Source organism: Podarcis tiliguerta (assembly GCF_965153285.1).
Source record: "Podarcis tiliguerta genome assembly, chromosome: 6".
NCBI lineage: Eukaryota > Metazoa > Chordata > Lepidosauria > Squamata > Lacertidae > Podarcis > Podarcis tiliguerta.
In genome coordinates, this window is record NC_139539.1 from 86,243,338 (window position 1) to 86,263,658 (window position 20,321).

A 20,321-nucleotide genomic window follows, 5' to 3' on the forward strand; every position below is an offset into this window, starting at 1 on the left:
GCAGGAGCTCACCCCGTCGCGGGGATTCGAACCACCGACCTTCTGATCGGCAAGTCCTAGGCTCTGTATTTTAACCCACAGCGCCACCTATTTTGTATACTTTTTTTCTAGGATTGCATTTCAAAATTCAGATAAGTACAAATTTTGAAGGACAGCTGTGATTTCGGTTCACATGTTAGTTTGAGACATGTGAATTAGATTGCACTGAAGTGTGGACTGAACCTACATGACCCTGTTCTTTGTTTGTTCTCTCTTTCTGTGTGTGTGTGAGAGAGAGAGAGAGAGTGAGTCATGATGAAGTATGATCCCTTCTGAAGAAAAAGTCTCATCATCAGGAATGTGTTTATTTCATCCACAAGTAGTAAGAATGGATTAAAACAAAGTAATTTACTTAAGCAAATGCACATCGTGTCAAGTATTCCGCCTGAAGCTCCAGCTCTGCCACCATCTTGTCTCTGCCTTCTTGGTTTTCCAAAAAAGGCTTCCAAGGTTCCTTAGGACCACATTTCTTCAGGGGTGATTCTTTCACATGCACAGAACAGATTTGGTATCTGGGATACAATCTTTTTCTAGCTGCCCCAGCCGTATTGGATTCCTCAACTGTATTCATGCCCCAGCCCTCTGGATATAACTAATCTACAAACATATGTTGTTTTGAAGCTAGTTTGTTAGCCATGGCTTTCTCCAAAGAATCCTGGGAATTATAGTTTGGCGAGGGTGCCGAGAAGTCTATCAAAGATCCATCTTCCCCCTTCCCCATGCACGTACAGAGAACAACGTCCCAGGGCTCCCTGGAGAGAGAATGAATGGCTTGAACACCAGGTTGACAATGCAATCCTATTCACACTTCCAGAAGTAAGTCCAACTGTCTTAAATAGGGTTTACTCCTGTGAGCAAGCATGGATAGGATTGCAACTTTGGTGTGTCCCTGTGTCTGCATTGCCTACTTGCTCACAGAAGAGTAAAGGAGATCATATCTAAACCATTCCGAATAGTTTTCTTCTGAATAGATGAGAGGCAGTGGAGAGTCTTGGCTCAGGCCTTCGTTCCATTCCCTTTCCTCCCCAGAGGAAACCGGCCGGACACGGCAAGAGAAAAACTGGCAGTGTAATATGGATGTGTTAGGGTCACCTGTAAGGAGAGGCAGTCCCCCAGGAGAGATAGTCGGTGGGCCTTGGAGCGGGTCGAGGTACAATCGGCTGCTCCACTGCGGTCACATCCCCAGAGTAGGACTTGAGGAGGGATGCGTTCTTGTTGGCTAGCATGGCTCTCTCATTCCTGCGAAACTTTGCCCGTCTGTTTTGAAACCACACCTAAGACAGGAGGACAAACACAGCAGTGTCAGCACCGCAGTCAGTGTCAGGCGGCAGGGGGACCTGACCCCCACGGCAGGTTGCCAGGAATGGAGAAGACAAGGAAAAGTCCTTACCATCTGCTTTTTATTCAATATCTACAGAGAGAGAGAGGCTTGAGTAAATCTCCACCCCCCCCCCTTTTCTCCTGCTTCCTCATTCGTCAACAGCACCCCCACCCCTACAGTTGCCTCTTAGGATCATCTGTCTCCAAGCTCTTTGATCTCCTACTTTTATTTTATATATATATATAATTATTATTATTTTCTTTTTAAAACATAAAATATACAAACATTGCAATAACAATTCATACAGGTCTTGATCCGCCGAGCTTGTAACTTCCCTCCATCCCTTCAACTGGTTTTTTATTTCCACATAGATTATATGTGCTCTTTGCATAGATTATATGCGCACTTTTGCATAGATTATATTCCGCATAGATTATATGCGCACTTTGACTGTAAGTCCCTGACCTTCTTTACACTTGAAGATACTATTTTAACATTTTGTTGCAAGACTTATTTCCATCCTGCTAGTGTCTCCACATTTTTACAATGATCATTCAAATACCAAATAAATCTACTCCAGTCTCTTTGGAATTTCTGGTAACTTTGGTTCCGGATCCTACCAGTCCGCTTGGCCAACTTCTTCGTCTGCCACTCCTGCTCTCCTACTTTTAAGGCACGCCAGGTTCTGGGAGATGGAGGGGCTGGAAGCTTTTCTAGTGTCAGCCAGCTGCTCCAGCTCTGCCTCCTCCTACTCTCCCATTATTTTCCAACTTTCCCCCTCATCTTCCCCTGAGCTGTGACCTCCCTCAAACCCCTGTTGTAATTCTGAACTGTCTTCCTCTTCTCTGGAAGGGTCAGGCCAGGGAGGCCATCTCCATCATTCCTCCTCTGTCCAGTCCCTGACAGTCAGGTTCTATGACATGGGCGGGGCTTCTTGAACAGCCAGTTATTTTAATTATTTCACCCATCAGCAAGAGATATCAGACCAAGGCAACAATTAAAAGGCAAATAATGGCAGAACAACAACTAGTTACAGTGGTACCTCGGGTTAAGTACTTAATTCGTTCCGGAGGTCCGTTCTTAACCTGAAAGTGTTCTTAACCTGAAGCACCACTTTAGCTAATGGGGCCTCCTGCTGCTGTCGTGTTGCCGGAGCACGATTTCTGTTCTCATCCTGAAGCAAAGTTCTTAACCCTAGGTACTATTTCTGGGTTAGCGGAGTCTGTAACCTGCAGCGTATGTCACCTGAAGCGTATGTAACCCAAGGTACCACTGTATAACAAAAACCACATCACTCCTAAAAAGTTTTGTGAGCCCACTTTTTTTAAAAAAATCATTTTGTCACCCCCTTCAGTGATGACACCCAGGGCGGTCCGCAGCCCCCCACCCCCTTCCTCCGCCACTGCCTAGAGAAGCATATCCTGCAACTGTCACTCAACCTGAATTCAGTTAGCATCTAGCCACAAATGCCCAGATTGCTCTCCGCTACACACAAATTAAAACGGATCTGTTATCACTTTGAAAGTCAGCAAGGCAAAGGTAGCTTTGGTTCAAGTGGCCTCTTTGTTTTCACTGGCCACAAGAAAATGCTTTATGTCGTATCTTACTAGAGGTGATGATCATTAAACAATGAGCAAAGGGATCCTGTACATTCATTAGGCCAAATTAGATGTACATGTGCTGGCCCATGCGGCTATAAATCAGAGATGCGGCTGTGTGTCTTCTATTGCACTGAGCACACAGGGGACGGGAATGAAGCCCAGCTCCTCCCATCCTCTTCAGCAGGTCTAGTCTAAATAGGGCTAGAACTAAATACAACCCAACATGGACAAATATACTAGAGGGCATGTCTTGTTTATTATGCAGCTATGCTTCTTGTCAGGGAACTGAGAGTTCGCAACACCTCGCTGTTGAATATTTATTTATTTATTTATTTATTTATTTATTTATTTATTCATACCCCACCCATCTGGCCGGGCCTCCCCAGCCACTCTGGGCAGCTTCCAACAAAATATTAAAATTCAATGTTTGTCCATCAAACATTAAAAGCTTCCCTAAACAGGGCTGCCTTCAGATGTCTTCTAAAAGTCTGGTAGTTGTTGTTCTCTTTGACATCTGGTGGGAGGGCGTTCCACAGGGTGGGTGTCACTACCGAGAAGGCCCTCTGCCTGGTTTCCTGTAACTTGCCTTCTCGCAATGAGGGAACTGCCAGAAGGCCCTCGGTGCTGGACCTCAGTGTCCGGGTAGAATAATGGGGGTGGAGACGCTCCTTCAGATATACTTAAAGTGTGTGCTAAGAGCTTAGCTACACATTGCATACAGCTGGACTCACATACAGCTGCTTATACAAAGGTCTCCCTCGTACAACTACCCCAACAAGGGGACTCATCCAGACTTCCTTTCGTGCTGCACAGGTCTGGATTTTAAAGCTCCGTGCCCAAGCAGCTTCTTTGTTTGTTTTTGTCTGGGAAAACTCGCATTTTGCTGCTGAATTGGAGCAAATGGCAATCAAGTTCCCTGCAGATTGCTTTGCTCCGATTCAGTAATAAAATATGGATTTTCCCGGGGAAAGCGCCAGGACAAAAGAAAAACCTTCTCGAGCAGAGAGCTCGTCCATACTTTTCCACAGGTCTGTTGGGTTTTCTGCTTCTCTCATGTTGTCTAGACACAGGTCCAAGCCTTTGCCCCGTAAACCCTGCTTTGTGTCCTCTAAATCAGAACCAGCAGCAATCTGCAGAAAAGCCAATTGTTTTGTTTTTTTCTGATTCAGCGCTTCAACTGCAAGTTTTCCCTGGGGGTAAGTGTTGGGACAAGCGGAAGTGTCGATGAGCACACAGCTTTAAAGTGTGGACCTGGAAAAGGTTAAGGTACCCCTGACCATTAGGTCCAGTCGTGACCGACTCTGAGGTTGCGGCGCTCATCTCGCTTTATTGGCCGAGGGAGCCGGTGTACAGCTTCCAGGTCACGTGGCCAGCATGACTAAGCTGCTTCTGGTGAGCCAGAGCAGCACATGGAAACGCCGTTTTGCTTCCCGCCGGAGTGGTACCTACTTGCACTTTGACATGCTTTCGAACTGCTAGGTTGGCAGGAGCAGGGAACAAGCAACGGGAGCTCACCCCGTCGCGGGGATTCGAACCGCCGACCTTCTGATCGGCAAGTCCTAGGCTCTGTGGTTTAACCCACAGCGCCACCCATGTCCCTGGACCTGGAAAGCATGGTGCAAAAAATAAGTCTGCATGAGCCCAGGCAGGGAAGGCTAGAGTATCTTGAAGTCTCACTCTTCACGAAGGAGGAATACTCTTGGTTAATCAAAGGAATAATAGCTCGTTGCCCAAGGATTAAAGGAACTATGCAATGATATGGTTGCTGATGCACACACACACATCCTTATTGGGGAAGATACGCAGTTTGAGAGTTAACCACTCCTTCTCTACCAAGTTATGGAAAGCTTGACTCCTTCCCTCAAGCAAGTGCCTATTTCTGCTCTCTTGAGTTGCTTGTGCTTTTCCTGGAAAGAGAAGGAGACAGGAAAAGCATCAAGGGTGAGCCATTTCAAGCCTCTCCAGTCTCCCCTGACTGTCAGGTTAGCGGTAGGAAGGAGACTCTTGGATAAACAGCCAACTCCGTCTGCTTTATACATGAGCAGCTGCAATGTGTAGCTAACTTTTGGCATACGCTCCATCCACAAGGAGGCACGGCTAATACCTGCTCCCAAACAACTTGGACTTCCCTGCTCTCCCATTGTCATGTGAGACTTTGAACATCAGAACAGGGTTGAAGTGTGAAGTAGTCAAAAGTACCCATCTATGACGCGTGAGGGGTTCTGTCTTTCTCTCCGCCCTCCCTGCCCAGGGTAGTTAGGAAAATGCAACTCTTACCCCAGTGCATCGGTTGCTATTTTGACTGCTGTGTGGATTGTTCCTCTTGGCCCCTGTCCCAATTTCCTAGCAGTTCCAGAACGTTTTCCTGCTCCTCAAAGACAACCGGTATACCATTTCTCCAGCACATTCAAGAGCCTCTGCTACCTACTGCTACTCAGATGAAATCTCCTAGATGAGAAGCCAGCTGCGATCTGTTCAAGTCCATGTTAACACTGCATTGACTTGGGAAGCAATTGCAATCAGGAATTATAAAGCCTTGAACGGTGCAGGGGCACAATATCTCAAGGACCCCTCACTTCAGATGAACCTACCCAGACTCTGAGATCATCCTCAGAGACCCTTCTTTGTGTGTCCCCTCCACAAGAGGCTCGGAAGGTGGGAATACAACAGCAGGGCCTTTTCTGTGGTGGCTCCTGACTTGTGGAATAGGCCTAATATACATACTAAAGGACCCCTGACCGTTAGGTCCAGTCGTGGCCGACTCTGGAGTTGCAGTGCTCATCTCGCTTTACTGGCCGAGGGAGCCGGCGTACAGCTTCCGGGTAATGTGGCCCACATGACTAAGCCGCTTCTGGCGAACCAGAGCAGCGCACGGAAATGCTGTTTACCTTCCCGTCGGAGTGGTACCTATTTATCTACTTGCACTTTGACATGCTTTCAAACTGCTAGGTTGGCAGGGACCGAGCAACGGGAGCTCACCCCATCGCGGAGATTCGAACCGCCAACCTTATGATCGGCAAGTCCTAGGCTCTGTGGTTTAACCCACAGCGCCACCCACGTCGCTAATATACATACTATACCGTTGAAAATGTGTTTATAGGAGGGGGTGGGGATTATTGGATTGTTTTTAATTTTTTATGTATTTTTAGGTTTTGAACTGCCCTGAGATCTATGGATAAAGGGTGGTGTATTATTATTATCATGGAAAAGGACGTCCCTATTTCATCGGAGAAATGTTGGAGGGTGTGCAGTTATAAAACGATGGCTGCTGGGTCAGGATTTGTTCTGCAGTGGCAATCTACAGGAAATAACTCCTGTAACCCACAGAGTTGCTTGCCTGCCCACACCTGCAGGCAGCCTTTGTCCCCCTTCTTTAAAATATAGTTGACAGTCTAGAGAGGCCCCTGGCTCTCACCTTTGCAAGCATATGTTTCTATGATTAAAAATAGATAGGGGACCTCTATGAGGACTTCAGCAAAGTCCATGGCCCTACAAGATTTGTTTTGGCAGCCTCACTTGGCTTAGAACTTTGCCTATGCCGTAAATTCAACTTTAAAAAAAAAAGGGCATAAATTTTCTATGCATTTTTCCTATTTCCACAGAGTTTCTTCTGATTGTTAAAGCAGAGAAAACCCGCAGCTGCTTCTAGACATTAATAGCTATCCCCCCCAACTCTGGAATTTCATATGTTACATTTAAGTCTGCTGCAGAAAAAACACACCACTCTGAAAAAACATCAGGATTGTCAGTTCCTGAGAACAAAGACTTGGAGCGCAATTCAGCCCAAACTAAAGACCTTTTCATTTCCAGTGGGACTGATCTAAGCATTGTTTGATTTTGCCTCACTAAAATCACAGGGGACTTTGGTTGGATTGCATCCTCTGCAAGCCTTGCCCATTTAGGCATGAAACCTCCCTCCTAAATGGATCGCCTGAATTGTTATACAAATTCTTTTTTATTATTGTTAAAACAATTCTTTATTACAAAACAATTTACATATAACATAGACAACAACACATAAACAAACATAGACACTAACTAACAACGTATCATTAAGTTCCAGTTCACCTAATTGTACTTTTAAAACCTTATTAATCTATATGCACTTCATTATTATTATTATTATTTCTATTACTTATCACAAGAAATTATACTTTTATGGTTTCCTTATACTTATACAAGATTCAATCTTGAAGTCAGGAGACTTGCATTATCATAATACTTTCTAAAGTATCATCCAGTCTTTGTTGACTTTCTCGTTTGAGTTTCCTCTTATTCTCCCAATCATTTTCGCGGGTTCTAAATATTCTAACATCTTCGCTTGCCAGTCAGTTTTTGTGGGGATTAAGTTTCCTTTCCAATTTTTGGTTATCAAATCCTAGCCGCCGTGGTTGCGTACATAAAAAGGGTTCAATGGGTTTTTTGTATTTCAGTGGACATAAATACCTAACAGAAAGGCTTTGGGTCTTTTTTTAAATGAGAATTTAAAGATCTTTTTGAGTTCATTATATATTATATCCCAAAATTCTCTTATCTTAATATAATCCCACCACATGTGCATAAAGGTACCTACCCCTTTTTTTACAATTCCAGCAGGCATCTCAAATTTTATTGTACATCTTAGCCATTTTGGCTGGAGTCGGGTACCATCAATACAGTACTTTCATTACTTTTTCTCTCACATGCTGTGAGCCTTATGTCTTCCCTCCACAGCCTTTCCCATTCATTCATATATATATTATGTCCAATGTCTCGGGCCCAACAGACCATAACCGATTTTACCTCTTCCTCCTTGACTTCCCAGTCAAGGAGGAGATTATACATCTTAGAAAGATATTTTCCCTCAGGCTGTATTAGATTTTCCTCTAGTTTTGATATTTCTCCAGCAAACCCGTTTTTCTTGTCTGTACTTTATCTTTCATTCAGTTGGAAGTATTGAGCCAGGTATACAAAATTGTTATACAAATTCATTGGTTAGGATTGGTCTGGTCTGGTATCGACAAAATGCTATTATTTTTAAAAAGAAATTTATCCCTTCACTTCCAGGTGGCCCATCCTGCTTTGCCACTTGAGGCAAAATGGTACCACTTATTGCGCTTCTGCCACTGAGGCAACTTGCTTCACTTTGACCCATGGGTGGGCCGGCTGTGCTGAGTTCATTTTTATTTTTTTAAGTATATCTTTATTGATTTAAAATAAATACATTTATGGGCATAGCTGTCAAGTGTCCCTTATTTGGCGGGACAGTCCCTTATCCCAGCGCCATGTCCCGCTGCTGTCCCTTATTGATGATGTCCCTTAAATAAGCTACTGAAGGTAATGGGGCCCTTTCTATGTCCAGCTGTCCATTGTCAACCAAAGATTGTTGCTGTTTTTTGTGTTGAATATATGCTATATGGTAATTTATGGACCTAATAGGTATCTAAAGCCATTTTCACGCAACAAAATATGTATTTTATCAAAGTAATTGTTGATCCCTTATTTTGGCTGCTGATCCCTTATTTTCGAGGCTGCTGGTCCCTTATTTTCAAATCTGTAAGTTGACAGCTATGTTTATGGGAAAACAGACAAAAGAACAAATAAACAAACATGCAATCAAACAAATAATGAAGTCAAACAAACAACCACAATATAAGAAACAACAAAATTAGTATAACTAACATCATTTATACTTCCGATACTGAAATCAATTATAAAACTTATAAAGAAAGAAATTAAAAATGACTTCCAATTAATCTCACTGTACTTTATCTATCCTTATACCGCACAGTTGCGTATTACTTATATAGTCTCTTTTTATCTCCCTACTAACTTATATTTATACAATACAAGGACCAGTCCAGTTCTGCCAAGATGTTTCCTTTTATACCATAGTTTTTAAAGTATTCTTTAAAGATTCTCCACTCCTTATAGACTTTTTGTTTTGGTTGGCCTCTTAGCCTTCCTGTCGCCTTCGCTAGCTGCAGATATTCTACCATTAGGTTTTGCCAGTCTGCTGTATTGGGTATTGTTGTATTTTTCCAATTTCTTGCTACTAATATTCTGGCTGCCGTTATCCCATGCATGAACAATGTTCTTTTCAGTTTCCCTATTTCTTTTGACAGGATGCTTAATAAAAATATTTCCGGCCTTTTTTAATGTAAATTTAAATAATTTTTTAAGTTCTTCATACACAAAAATACACAAATATCTGTACACTTCCACCACATATGCAAATAAGACCGAATTTCTCTGTTACATCTCCAGCATATCACTTCAATAACTATTCTGTTTGAGAAGAACATTGGCACAACTATTGTAATAACCTGCAGTTTTGTAAGAGTATGTATTTAAAGTAGATGAATAAATGAGGAAATTAAGTTAATTTGGATATGCACAAAAACATTTAAAAAACAAATTTAAGGAACTACAGAAAGAGGGGGAAGGAAGTCAAGTTTTGAATTGTTAAAATGATTGTGAAATTATTGAAATGTATAAAATTGAAAATAATGAAAAGAAGAAGGAGGAGGAGGAGGAGGAGGAGGAGGGGGAGAATTTTTTAAAAGACTAAGAGTTCCAAAGCTAAATGTCCTTTTCAAAGAGTGGCTTTTCATCTGTGACAGAGGGAGGGAGGGAGGGAGGGAGGGAGGGAGGGAGAAAGAAAGAAAGAAAGAAAGAAAGAAAGAAAGAAAGAAAGAAAGAAAGACTGGGGAGAATAAGATCCATCAGATATGTTACTTTCCAGCCTCACAGTCCAGTTTTAAAGCAAACCCAGAAAATTACCATCAATAGCAACCTTGAGTAGAGAAACTAAAATTATTTTTATCCTTTCTTTTCCAAATTGCCATATCTGTAGCTCAGGGCTTGTCCACGCTTCCCCTTCCCCTGGGGAAAGCCGCTTTTTGCCGCTGAATCACAGTAAATGTCCATCGGGACAACTGGCATTTTCTCCAATTCAGCGGTAACCAGCAGGTTTCCTGGGGGGGAAACAGAAAACCTCTCGGCAGTGGCGGAGGAACTTTCTTCAGCACCTGGGGTGGGGCAAGCCACCTGGTGATGCATGTGTGACGTCCGTACGGACTGCGCATGTGCGGCATCCCATACGGTCGCCATGTAAGCAGCAGCCCATACGGACGCCGCTCGAACCGCGCCCATACTGACTGTGTGTGCCCTTGGCTGCTCTACAGCTGGGGAGAGCCAGGGGCCACCTTGTCACCCCCCAGAGTGGCACCCGGGGCAGACCGCCCCCTCCGCCCCCCACTTCATACACCCATGCCTCTAGTACCTGTGCTTTCTAGGCGTGGGACAAGTGTGGATGAGCCCTCATTTGCCAGTAGAAGAGCCCTACTAGAACGGATCAAAAGCACACTCGGTCCAGCATCTTGTTCTTCCAGCGACCAATCAGATGCCTCTAGGAAGCCCAAAAGCAAGACCTGGGTACCACAGCCTCTCTTCCCTCTTTTGATTCTCAGAAACTGGTATTGGGAGACACAGTGCTTCCAAGAGTGGACGCGTTGCAATGGACAGCCTTATCCTCTCCTTAACACATATATGAGATTGCTCAAATACGGTACTAAATTAAATGCAAAACATTTGCAGTTATTAACAGCATCCCCCTGAGGGTTCTTTATCTATGTCACCACAGCTGTTCCTATAGCCTATTGCCCTCATAAGCTATCTCTTGGGTCATGTGTGTTGCGATCAAGGCAAGATTAATTACCTGGACCCTGGCTTCAGTGAGGTTGACCCGGCGCGCAAGGTCTTCTCGTACAAAGGCATCCGGATAGTGTGTCCGCTCAAAAACTCTCTCCAGGGCCTGCAGCTGACTGCTGTTGAAGGTAGTTCGGTTCCTTCTCTGCTTTCTCTTCTTCTTCTCTTCAGAATTTAGCTGGTCACCTGGCAAAGCAGAAAGCAGAGAAGATGGTTATTCTGGAGGGGATTTTACAGGTCAAGAGGTCTGTCTTCATTGGGAGCAGATGGTTCATGCAGTGGCGTAGCGTGGGTTGTCAGCATCCGGGGCAAGGCAAGTAATTTGCGCCCCCTAACCCGTGGATTTGCGCACCCTAACCCTAACCCCCAGATGTTGCGCCCAGTGCGGCCGGCCCCCCCTGCACCCCCCACGCTACGCCACTGGGTTCATCATCCCTCTTAATGACTTCTGTTTAAATACATTCACCTGTGGCTTGAATAGAGACAACAACTCTTTATTTCTCTACAGCTTTCTTTATTTCTGGTATCTGAAGAAGTGTGCATGCAAACGAAAGCTCATACCAATAACTAACTTAGTTGGTCTCTAAGGTGCTACTGGAAGGAATTTTTTAATTATTATTTTATTTTATTTCGTCTACGGCAGACCAACACGGCTACCTACCTGTAACTTTCTCTACATTTGTTAAGTATCCTAGCATTGGGAAGGCAATTGCATATTGAATGGACACTGCAGCAATGGCATTAATAATAATAATAATAATAATAATAATAATAATAATAATAATAATTTTATTTATACCCCACCCTGCCCAGCCAAGACCGGGCTCAGGGCGGCTAACAACCAATTATAAAAACAAGTTGATTAAAATACAATTTAAAAGATTAAGATACAACATTAAAACATTAGGGGGGCAATCTCTTCATAGGAGGAGAAAGGAAAAAGAAAGAGGGGGAGGGAATCAAACTGATTCTAAGCCAAAGGCCAGGTGGAACAACTCTGTCTTACAGGCCCTGCGGAAAGAGATCAGATCCTGCAGGGCCCTGGTCTCAAGAGACAGAGCGTTCCACCAGGCCGGAGCCAGAGTTGAAAAGGCCCTGGCTCCGGTTGAGGCTAATCTAATTTCCTTAGGGCCCGGGACCTCTAGGGTGTTGCTATATATATGGACCTTAAGGTCCTCTGTGGGGCGTACCAGGAGAGGCGGTCCCGTAGGTACGAGAGTCCTAGTAAGGTAAAGGTACCCCTGCCCGTACGGGCCAGTCTTGACAGACTCTAGGGTTGTGCACCCATCTCACTCAAAGAGGCCAAGGGCCAGCGCTGTCCGAAGACACTTCCGGGTCACATGGCCAGCGTGACATCGCTGCTCTGGCGAGCCAGAGCCGCACACGGAAACGCCGTTTACCTTCCCGCTAGTAAGCGGTCCCTATTTATCTACTTGCACCCAGGAGTGCTTTCGAACTGCTAGGTTGGCAGGCGCTGGGACCGAACAACGGGAGTGCACCCCGCCGTGGGGATTCGAACCGCCGACCTTTCAATCGGCAAGCCCTAGGCACTGAGGCTTTAACCCACAGCGCCACCCGCGTCCGACGAGAGTCCTAGGCCTCTCCTATTACAGGCTGGACTTTTTGCATTGGCCTCTAACCTCACTGCTTTCAATGTTCTGCCCCCACAACCATGTATAGCTATTTCTACCAACTTGGGGCAACACATGTATCTCATGAAGCAAACTGTTCTCCACCCAGCTGCAGGGGAAGCCTCTCGGGCACCTGGGGTGGCGCGAACCGCCCATGGCACCCATAGGGACAGCCCATCCCTATGGGCACCGCGCGCCCCATCCCATCCGCTGTCCGCCCGCTGCCTCCCCCCCCCCCAGCTGTAGGGCGGCTGAGGCCCCACAGCGCACCCCATCTCTATGGGAGTCACATTTCCCGTTCCTATGGGCATCCCTATTGGCCCAGCAGTGATATGCCCGGGGGGGGTGTCAAACCCTCCCTCAGGAATGACACCCAAGGCGGCCCGCCCCCTCCACACACCCCTTTCTCTGCCACTGTCTCCACCAAAGCTGACGTCATTAAAAAATGGTTAGACTTCAAGGTACTGCAGAACTTTTTGCTCTCTGCTTTTTGCATGTTCCCTGATTGCAGCCAAGCTGGTGCCAAACGTATTGCTCTGCTTTCCTTTGGACCACATCAGCCAGGCCAAGAGTCTTGTCATCTGGGCAGCCCAGGATCTCCATACATATTGGCAAAACCTATTGATGTTTCGCAACTTTCCGACTAGTTGCAGGACCTTAGCCAGACCTAGCAAAGTCAACGCAGAATCCACGGAAGCAATTGGCGACTTGGCTGCAGACAGGATAGACGAAGCAGGAAGCAGGAACTTGTAGTTAGGTGTTTATTATATACAGTGAACTATTTACAGGAACAGAACATGGATATTTAGCTTACTCTCCTATACACGACTCACAACTCCTACCCTGACACAAAACTCTGAACACTGAACTCCAAACACTGAACTAACACATTCCAGTTAGTAGGCCTTTAATTATCACTCCCTTGAGAGAGCCTGACCAATCAGGGAGCTGTCTCCATGCCTCTGTTATCACCAGGCAGACTAACTCCTTCACATGACCTTCTGGCTGTCTGCCAAACCTTAATTGACTCTGTGTGAGTAGCTGCACGTACACAGTTTCCCAACAATACATACTGCCCCAGGGAGGTCACTTCAGTGCTGCTAGCCCAATGGTTTGACTTCACCCTTGGAGGTGCACTCCATTGTCTTTTGGGATAGATAGATGCCAACAACTCAACGTGAGGCATGAGGCTTATGGAAGGATACTACAACTACAGATTTATTAATCATAAATCAGGACAAATAAACATGTCGTCTCTCTCTCTCACGTCGTCTCAGAGAGAACAGCTAAAGCAAAAGCTATACACACAACAGAAGTTCCCAGCATACTGTACTGGAATGTAAACAGACATGTGACACGTAACAATCCCATGTTTGTTCCTTAAGGTGGAACGGAATTCTCAACACCTGCCTCCCCACTCTGTTCCTTTTCCATTCTCTCTCCCATGGCTAGTTTCTCACTCATGACTGCATTGTAGATTTGCCCTTAGAAGTCATGAGGAATGCACTGAAAGCCAGATTTTATACTTTGAGCAACATCATTGCTACTTTCTCGGATGCTCATGCTTTGTGTACTGTGTAAGGAGCCAGGAACATTTATGACAGGGGAGAATGCCTAGAGAGGGCAAGAATTAAGACACGAAAAGGTAGTGGTAAAAATATATGTGTGACGCTTATTTAAGCAAGTGCCTTTGCTTCCCCACCTCCCATAGTTAATTTCTTATTCTGTTGAGATGCAGGTGGCGCTGTGGTCTAAACCACAGAGCCTTGGGCTTGCCGATCAGAAGGTCGGTGGTTCGAATGCCTGTGACGGGGTGAGCTCCTGTTGCTCAGTCCCAGCTCCTGCCAACCTAGCAGTTCAAAAGCACGTCAAAGTGCAAGGAGATAAATAGGTATCGCTCCGGCGGGAAGGTAAACGGCGTTTCCGTGCACTGCTCTGGTTCGCCAGAAGCGGCTTAGTCATGCTGGCCACAAGACCCGGAAGCTGTACGCCGGCTCCCTCAGCCAGTAAAGCAAGATGAGTGCCGCAACCCCAGAGTCGTTTGCGACTGGACCTAACGTTCAGGGGTCCTTTACCTTTGAAAGGAAAAAAAGGCTCTCTGATACAGACACCAGCTGATCTCAGTGGGAAAGCAGAATCCATTCATTCTTCTGTTTGCCATTCAACTGAGAGCAGATATCAAAGCACGTCGTTGTGGGTTATCAGTCTCAAATAGCATTTCCTGGCTCACAGCTATACTGTACATCTTTCACTAACACCTGGGAATTTTGATGCATGCAACATGTGAAACAGTCTTATATAAAGGTGACTGGTTCTTTCTTGTTCAATACTGTGTCCTCAGACTGGCGGTGACTTTCCTTCCCAGTCTTATCATGCAAGATCCTTTACCTGGAAAATATGGGTTCAACCCAAGGCTTTTGACTTGGAAAGTTTCCTAACCAATGCTAATACAGTGGTACCTCTGGTTAAGAACTTAATTCGTTCCAGAGGTTCGTTCTTAACCTGAAACTCTACCTCTCCTTTAAATCGGAACCAGTGAAGGCAGTGAAGGTCCTGTGTGAGTGCCTGGAGGCGGTTGGAGGATGGATGGCGGCTAACAGATTGAGGTTGAATCCTGACAAGACAGAAGTACTGTTTTGGGGGGACAGGGGGCGGGCGGGTGTGGGGGACTCCCTGGTCCTGAATGGGGTAACTGTGCCCCTGAAGGACCAGGTGCGCAGCCTGGGAGTAATTCTGGACTCACAGCTGTCCATGGAGGTGCAGGTTATTCTATGTCCAGGGCGGCTGTCTACCAGCTCCATCTGGTACGCAGGCTAAGACCCTACCTGCGCGCCGACTGTCTCGCCAGAGTGGTGCATGCTCTAGTTATCTCCTGCTTGGACTACTGCAATGTGCTCTAGGTGGGGTTACCTTTGAAGGTGACCCGGTAACTGCAATTAATCCAGAATGCGTCAGCTAGACTGGTGACTGGGGGTGGCCGCCGGGACCACATAACAACAGTCCTGAGAGATCTGCATTGGCTCCCAGTACGTTTCCGAGCACAATTCAAAGTGTTGGTGCTGACCTTTAAAGCCCTAAACGGCCTCAGTCCTGTATACCTGAAGGAGCATCTCCACCCCCATCGTTCAGCACGGACACTGAGATCCAGCGCTGAGGGCCTTCTGGCAGTTCCCTCATTGAGAGAAGTGAGGCTACAGGGAACCAGACAGAGGGCCTTCTTGGTAGTGGCACCCACCCTGTGGAACACCCTCCCTTCAGATGTCGAGGAAATAAGCAGTTATCCTATTTTTAAAAGACATCTGAAGACGACCCTGTTTAGGGAAGTTTTTAATATTTAATGCCGTATTGCTTTTAATATGTGATTGGGAGCCACCCAGAGTGGCTGGGGAGACTCAGCCAGATGGGCGGGTTATAAATATATTATTATTATTATTATTATTATTATTATTATTATTATTATTATTATTTAAACTGTTCTTAACCTGAGGTACCACTTTAGCTAGTGGGGCCTGCTGCAACCACATGATTTCTGTTCTCATCCTGAAGCAAAGTTCTTAACCCAAGGTACTATTTCTTGGTTAGCAGAGTCTGTAACCTGAAGCGTCTGTAACCTGAGGTACCACTGTACTAGCTTCAGAGGAAGAATTTTCTTCGGGACCAAAGCAGAGGAGGAAAGGGTTAAATTTATTCTCCATGCCTGTTCTCATCCTGCTATCAGCCACCCAGCCCCGATCCTGCCACTGATGAAATTTGAAGTTTTAACAAAACAAAAAACAAAACCTGCATGTTAAATGCAAAGATGCAGCATTTGGTGTCATGTCTAGTTTGGTCTTGAATCATACTCTGTAAGTCTCAGGTTGTCTTGTGCTGAATTGAGTTTTCAAATTCTTCCGAAGAGGAAGACAGCAGAGGGATGAAAATAAATTTAAAAAACACAGAGAATGCCTGCCTTGGAAGGGTCGCCAAAATTCTCCAGCTGTTAATAAGCTTTGTTTTTTTTAAAAAAATCTACTGCAGCTTCTGGGGAAAGTATCATGTTAAAAAGGCACAGATCCCTGAACTGATCAAAGCCTTATGCGACTGAAAGAAATTACTAAGAAGCAAAATATAGTCAATTGGCCCCACATCTGCTAGCAGAGAGGTGTCTCATCTATTAGGCAAATGGGACATTTGTCCTTGGCATCCGTTTCATACCCACAAGTCAAATCCAAGTTTCAAACTGCAATGACATGTTCTGCAAGCTGCTAAATAAAATACGAAAATTATACAGTTCATGCAAGTGTTTGGTCTTTTAATCTAATAAAACTACCACAGTTGATTTTTCCAGACATTTTTTTTACTTTCATCGTCAACATTGCTGGAGTGAATGGAAGTGTTTGAAAATCGTTTGGGTGGCTTTCCTTTCCTTTCCTGCTAGAATTTTTCACATGAATACTCTCTCTGGGAGGGAAATAGCTCTAAGGGAGAAAGTTTGACTAAGAAGGCAAGCAACTAGGCACATTATTTAAGCCAGCTGTTTGTTTCCCTATACATCTGACACTGGGATGCGGGTGGCGCTGTGGGTTAAACCACAGAGCCTAGGACTTGCCGATCAGAAGGTTGGCGTTTCGAATCCCCGCGACAGGGTGAGCTCCTCTTGCTCAGTCCCTGCTCCTGTCAACCTAGCAGTTCAAAAGCACGTCAAAGTGCAAGTAGATAAATAGGTACCACTCTGGCGGGAAGGTAAACGGTGTTTCCATGCGCTGCTCTGGTTCGCCAGAAGCGGCTTAGTCCTGCTGGCCACATGACCCGGAAGCTGTACGCTGGCTCCCTCGGCCAATAAAGCGAGATGAGTGCCGCAACCCCAAAGTCGGCCATGACTGGACCTAATGGTCAGGGGTCCCTTTACCTTTACCTTACATCTGACACTGCCTATGCCACTCAGCTCCACTGGACAGTAAACCCGCTCTGCTAGAATAACTGGAAGAAATATATGAACTATTTGAAGAGCAACTGTAATCAACCAATTGCACTAGTAGGACTACAAGAAGTTTTGTAAGGAGAAATATATGAAATATTGCAAGGTAGAGAAAGAATAGAGATATTAGTTATGAGACTTAAAGGTAATAGTGAAAGTAAGAAATGTATATGAAGTGAATAGATTGGAAAATTTTCAGATGTGATTGATGCTATTTGAGTTGTATATTTTGTCGGAAGCACTGACATTCATTTTTCTTGCTGTCAGTTTAGGATATTTTTTCACGGATTAGGAACAGTGATCATATGCATATAGAGTCATACCTCTTGTTACGTTCGGTTCAGGTTCTGGTCAGACCTCACCTGGAGTACTGTGTCCAGTTCTGGGCACCACAGTTCAAGAAGGACACTGACAAACTGGAACGTGTCCAGAGGAGGGCAACCAAAATGGTCAAAGGCCTGCAAACGATGCCTTATGAGGAACGGCTAAGGGAGCTGGGCATGTTTAGCCTGGAGAAGAGGAGGTTAAGGGGTGATATGATAGCCATGGTCAAATATATAAAAGGATGTCACATAGAGGAGGGAGAAAGGTTGTTTTCTGCTGCTCCAGAGAAGCGGACACGGAGCAATGGATCCAAACGACAAGAAAGAAGATTCCACCTAAACATTAGAAAGAACTTCCTGACAGTAAGAGCTGTTCGGCAGTGGAATTTGCTGCCAAGGAGTGTGGTGGGGTCTCCTTCTTTGGAGGTCTTTAAGCAGAGGCTTGACAACCATATGTCAGGAGTGCTCTGATGGTGTTTCCTGCTTGGCAGGGGGTTGGACTCGATGGCCCTTGTGGTCTCTTCCAACTCTATGATTCTATGATTCTAGATTACGTCTTTTCAGGTTGAGTCCCGCGGCAACCCGGAAGTAATGGAATGGGTTACTTCCAGGTTTTGCCGCTCGCACATGCGCAGACGCTCAGAATGACGTCACACACATGCGCAGAAGCGGCAGATCGCGACCCGCACAGATGCAAGTTGCGTTCTGCTCATGATGTGAACAGGGCTCCAGAACGGATCCCGTTCGCAACCAGAGGTACCACTGTAATTTGCTCTGAAAAAAATCTCAAGTGCACTTTTTCACAAGATTAACTTTTTTAAAAGTTCTATCAGAAAAAGGGAGGCGGAGATGGGTGCATCTTTCAAAATGGCATGAATGTTGGGGGAGCAGTGGATGGTTTGCTTTTTGTGATACAGATGTTGCTCTTTCCCAATTTACGGAATACAGTGGTACCTCAGGTTACAAACGCTTCGGGTTACAAACACTTTGGGTTACAATCTCCGCTAACCCGGAAGTAGTACCTCGGTTTGAGAACTTTGCCCCAGGATGAGAACGGAAATTGTGTGCCCGCGGCACAGCAGCAGCAAGAGACCCCATTACCAAAAGCGTGCCTCAGGTTAAGAACAGTTTCAGGTTAAGAACGGACCTCCAGAACAAATTAAGTTCATAACCCGAGGTACCACTGTATGCAGAATTGGCTAAACTTACCGGAAAAATAAGAAATCAAGATAACAAACTTTTTATCAAACAATGGAAATGGTTCATGGAATATTTACAGATAAGAACATTGGCAGGATTATTGGAATAACCTGCGGTTTTATAAGAGTATATATTTAAAGTAGATGGATAAATGAGCAAATTAAGTTAACTTGGATATGCAGAAAATATTAAAAATACATTTAAGGAACCGCAGAAAGAGGGGGAAGGAAGTCGAGCTTTGAAATGTTAAAATGATTGTAAAATTATTGAAATGTATAAAACTGAAAATCATAAATAAAATATAAAAAGGACATTGCTCTTTCCCTGTAAAATCCCCCCCAGCAGTTGTTACAAAATGAATGTGCTTCCTTTGCCCCAGGAAATGGGAGGGGAAAAAGACTCTGTAACTACTAGAAACGGCTGGCTATAAACCTAGCCATGCTTTGTGCGTTCCTTGATCATTATAATGCAATTTCCCTGTTTTCCAAAATCTTGCATGCTTTATTCAGGTTGCAACAAAGTCATTTGTATCATTTAGGCTGATATCGATCTATTCAGTATCTCTGCTTTTTCTAAACTCAACATCAGCTTTTTGGATAGCCATATTGATTCGTCCTCCAGATTTTTTCGCCTCCGAGTAATGGGTTATGTCTTTAGCCCTTGGATTTTTTGTTCTCCAGGCATCATAGAAATTAAAATTCTCAATTAAGTGGAAAAAGGCGAGTGGTAATCTACCTGAACTCAACATTTTTTCTCTTTGCGTTGTGTCCATTTCTATCGATGTCACCCCATTAAAATCTCCCATAATTACTATATTTTCATCCACATTATCCCATAATCTCTCTTCCAATTTCTAAAAAATTCATCTTTTTTACTATTCAGAGCATATATTCCCACCACTATGATTTTCCCTTCTTTTGTTTGTATTTCTACTCCAAGTACTCTACCTTCATCATCTTGGAATAACATTTGAGATTTCAACACTGTATTTACATAGATGACCACTCCCCTCTTTCTTTCCAGTCCAGATGCTATATATTCCTGTCCTAGTCTCATATTTTTTAACACCCTTACATGTGTTTTGGATATATGTGTTTCTTGTATACATATGACATCCCATTTTTTCTTCTTTAATATACATTCTAACAGGCTGATTTGGGCAAATGAGGTTTGGTTCACAGGCAGTGATAGAGAGATAGATGGAGAGACTAGCAAGAACATGCCACCATGGGCGTCTAAGGGCTGTTCACAAAGCCCCATTGCGGCATCCCATATGTTCACTACAGCTGCCTACTTCTGCTGGCCCATCACTCTGCACCAGATGATCCACATGGCTGACCCCACATCACAGGACTGAACACGGTGCCCCTGCTTCCAGAAGGATGCCCTTGATTTACTGGCTGTTTTAAGGCTAGGGCAAGCTGCAGTGACAGAGATATGATAAAAGCAGCAATATGAGAGTGGAGTGGGGATGAGCTGAGAGGAATCTGGCAGTCGGTCATGGTCAAAGTCCAGATGTGCAACGCTGTGCCTGAAAAGATTCACTCACAAACTACAGAA

The 20,321-nt window shown here is 44.8% G+C and overlaps 1 protein-coding gene across 5 annotated transcripts in view; it reads right to left on the minus strand.

Annotated features, from left to right (window-relative positions):
- Window positions 1–20,321, minus strand: part of PRRX1 (paired related homeobox 1) — an 81,258-nt gene that overhangs the window by 13,826 nt on the left and 47,111 nt on the right. For 4 of the 5 annotated variants that reach the window (XM_083445405.1, XM_083445406.1, XM_083445404.1 and 1 more), the window contains exons 2-3: window positions 10,661–10,836; window positions 1,132–1,313 (exon numbers count right to left, since the gene is read on the minus strand). In XM_083445405.1, coding sequence (XP_083301531.1) covers window positions 1,132–1,313; window positions 10,661–10,836 — 358 coding nt within the window. Of the gene's footprint in view, window positions 1–87; window positions 1,314–10,660; window positions 10,837–20,321 lie in introns of all 5 variants that reach the window. The other variant, XR_014512490.1, reaches the window with a different exon arrangement.